The sequence below is a fragment of the Arachis ipaensis genome, chromosome B05 (assembly GCF_000816755.2).
Source record: "Arachis ipaensis cultivar K30076 chromosome B05, Araip1.1, whole genome shotgun sequence".
NCBI classification, from domain to species: domain Eukaryota; kingdom Viridiplantae; phylum Streptophyta; class Magnoliopsida; order Fabales; family Fabaceae; genus Arachis; species Arachis ipaensis.
The window spans coordinates 25,596,480-25,598,414 of NC_029789.2; the positions used below are offsets into that span (position 1 = coordinate 25,596,480).

A 1,935-nucleotide genomic window follows, 5' to 3' on the forward strand; every position below is an offset into this window, starting at 1 on the left:
ACTCATCGGTTAAACCAATAAACCAGTAAACTAGTAACCTGACCGGTTTGATCACCGGTTCGGTTCTGACAACTATGGTCCTAATCATTATCTTGTGTACCTGTTTCGCGTTCTTGAAAAAATAAAATACGGTAGTATTCGTTCCTTGTTTGCAGTGTCTTTGTTTTCCGTTTAGGGCGTTTCAATTATGTCTTCACCTTCGTCTAATAATCGTCGTTCCAATTAGAGGTGGTAATATGTACCTAAACTTGCGGGTATTCAATCCGATTCTATCCGATCGGGTAGAATTGTCAATCCGATCCGCAATGGGTAGGGTAGAGTGCGGGTAAGATTCTCTTGCGGATCAGGTAGAGTGCGGGTTGAATCTCAATCCTACCCGACCAATTCGCATTCTATATATGTTTATGTTATATACTTATATAAAAATATGTTTTAAGTGGATGTTGAATCAAAGACCTCTCACTAAATGCAAAAGATCCTTAACCAGTAAAAAAAATCATTAATTGATAATTTAATATTTTTTTTTACATAAAAATTAGTTCTATTTTAAATTATCATCAAGTTATATAATAATGTTGTATATTTTTTGTAATCCGCATGTAGGGTCGAGTACCCACGGATTAAGAACAGGTAGGGTTAGGGTTAGAATTTTCCCAATTCGCGGGTAGGATAGGGTTGAGTTTATATAAAAATCTCAACCCGCGAATATGATTAGGATTGGATCCAAATCCTACCCTATCTTACCCATTGCCACCCCTAGTTCTAATACCACATATACACAAGGCTTTTTCTTTTACTATAATTGCTTTTGATGTGTATAATAATACATTAGGATTTGTCCTGCACCATTTGAATTTTGACCGTCAAGTCTATCGTTACTCTTTCAATTCAAAGTACACTAGCTTGCACCCAAAAAAAAAATTAAGTGCAAAAAAAAAATAATAAATAAATAAAGAAAAACAAAAAAAATTATTTTTATTGTATTTATTTTTTATATTATTTTTTTAACTATAAAATTTAAAGATGAATCTTTTTGAAAAAGAAAAAAATAGTTAATACTCAATTGTCTCCTAAAATCTAAAATCAAATTTAAATTGACTCTTAAAATTTTAATGGGCTCAAATTAGATCCTGAAATTTATTATTGCAACTTGCATGAACCTTTAAACTAATATTTGTTAACAACATGTTGATTTGGTATATCAATTTGTTGTGATTTGGATTCTTCACCCAAGTTTAATGTAATCAAGATTTATTAGAGCTCCATAAGCTTGATTGTTGCTTCTAGAGCCGCAAAATTTTTAAATTGAACTTGTTATTATCGTATTCGTGAGGATGTTGGGAAGCCAATCAAACTTCTAAGAGATCTAGTAGGTCTTAGTCACATGAAATCTAAGCGAGGAGTCCAAATCTTAACCAGTTAACTTACAAAATCAACACGCTATTTACAAGAATCTGCTTAGGGACTAACGTGAATTACTATTGTAAATTTTGGGGGCCGAATTAAGTTAATTGTAATTTAAAGGGTTAATTTAAGTCTGACTTCAAATTTCAAGGGTCAAATTGAGTATTAACTCGGAGAAGAATGATAGGTGCTTCAAATTTTCGTAATATAAAGAGTTCAAGTACCATTAATAGTTATTAATTTATATTTTTTAAGTATTAAAATGTTAAATTTAATGTCATGTATTTCGATTTTGTTTATTTAGTTACTAGATGGGCTTTATGTTAGTGGGTTTAAGATTTCTTTATTTTAACCTAATAAGAGTTTATAAATATCTCTTAAACTATTGTAACCATCATAAAAAAAAATTAGAGATGTGAAAATCTCCCTTCTTGATGAAACTAGGGTGGAAACCAATAAAATTGAGTGAGTTTTTTATCTTGTTAGAGAATTAGGTGAAAAATTAAGTAAATTTATTTAATTTAATTTTTT

At 30.3% G+C, this 1,935-nt stretch overlaps 1 protein-coding gene across 1 annotated transcript in view; it reads right to left on the bottom strand.

Annotated features, from left to right (window-relative positions):
- Positions 829-1,935, bottom strand: part of LOC107640402 (uncharacterized mitochondrial protein AtMg00810-like) — a 2,300-nt gene continuing 1,193 nt past the window's right edge. Inside the window, exon 3 of the mRNA XM_016343924.1 lies at positions 829-840. Within this exon, the coding sequence (XP_016199410.1) occupies positions 829-840 (12 nt within the window). The remainder of the gene's footprint in view (positions 841-1,935) is intronic.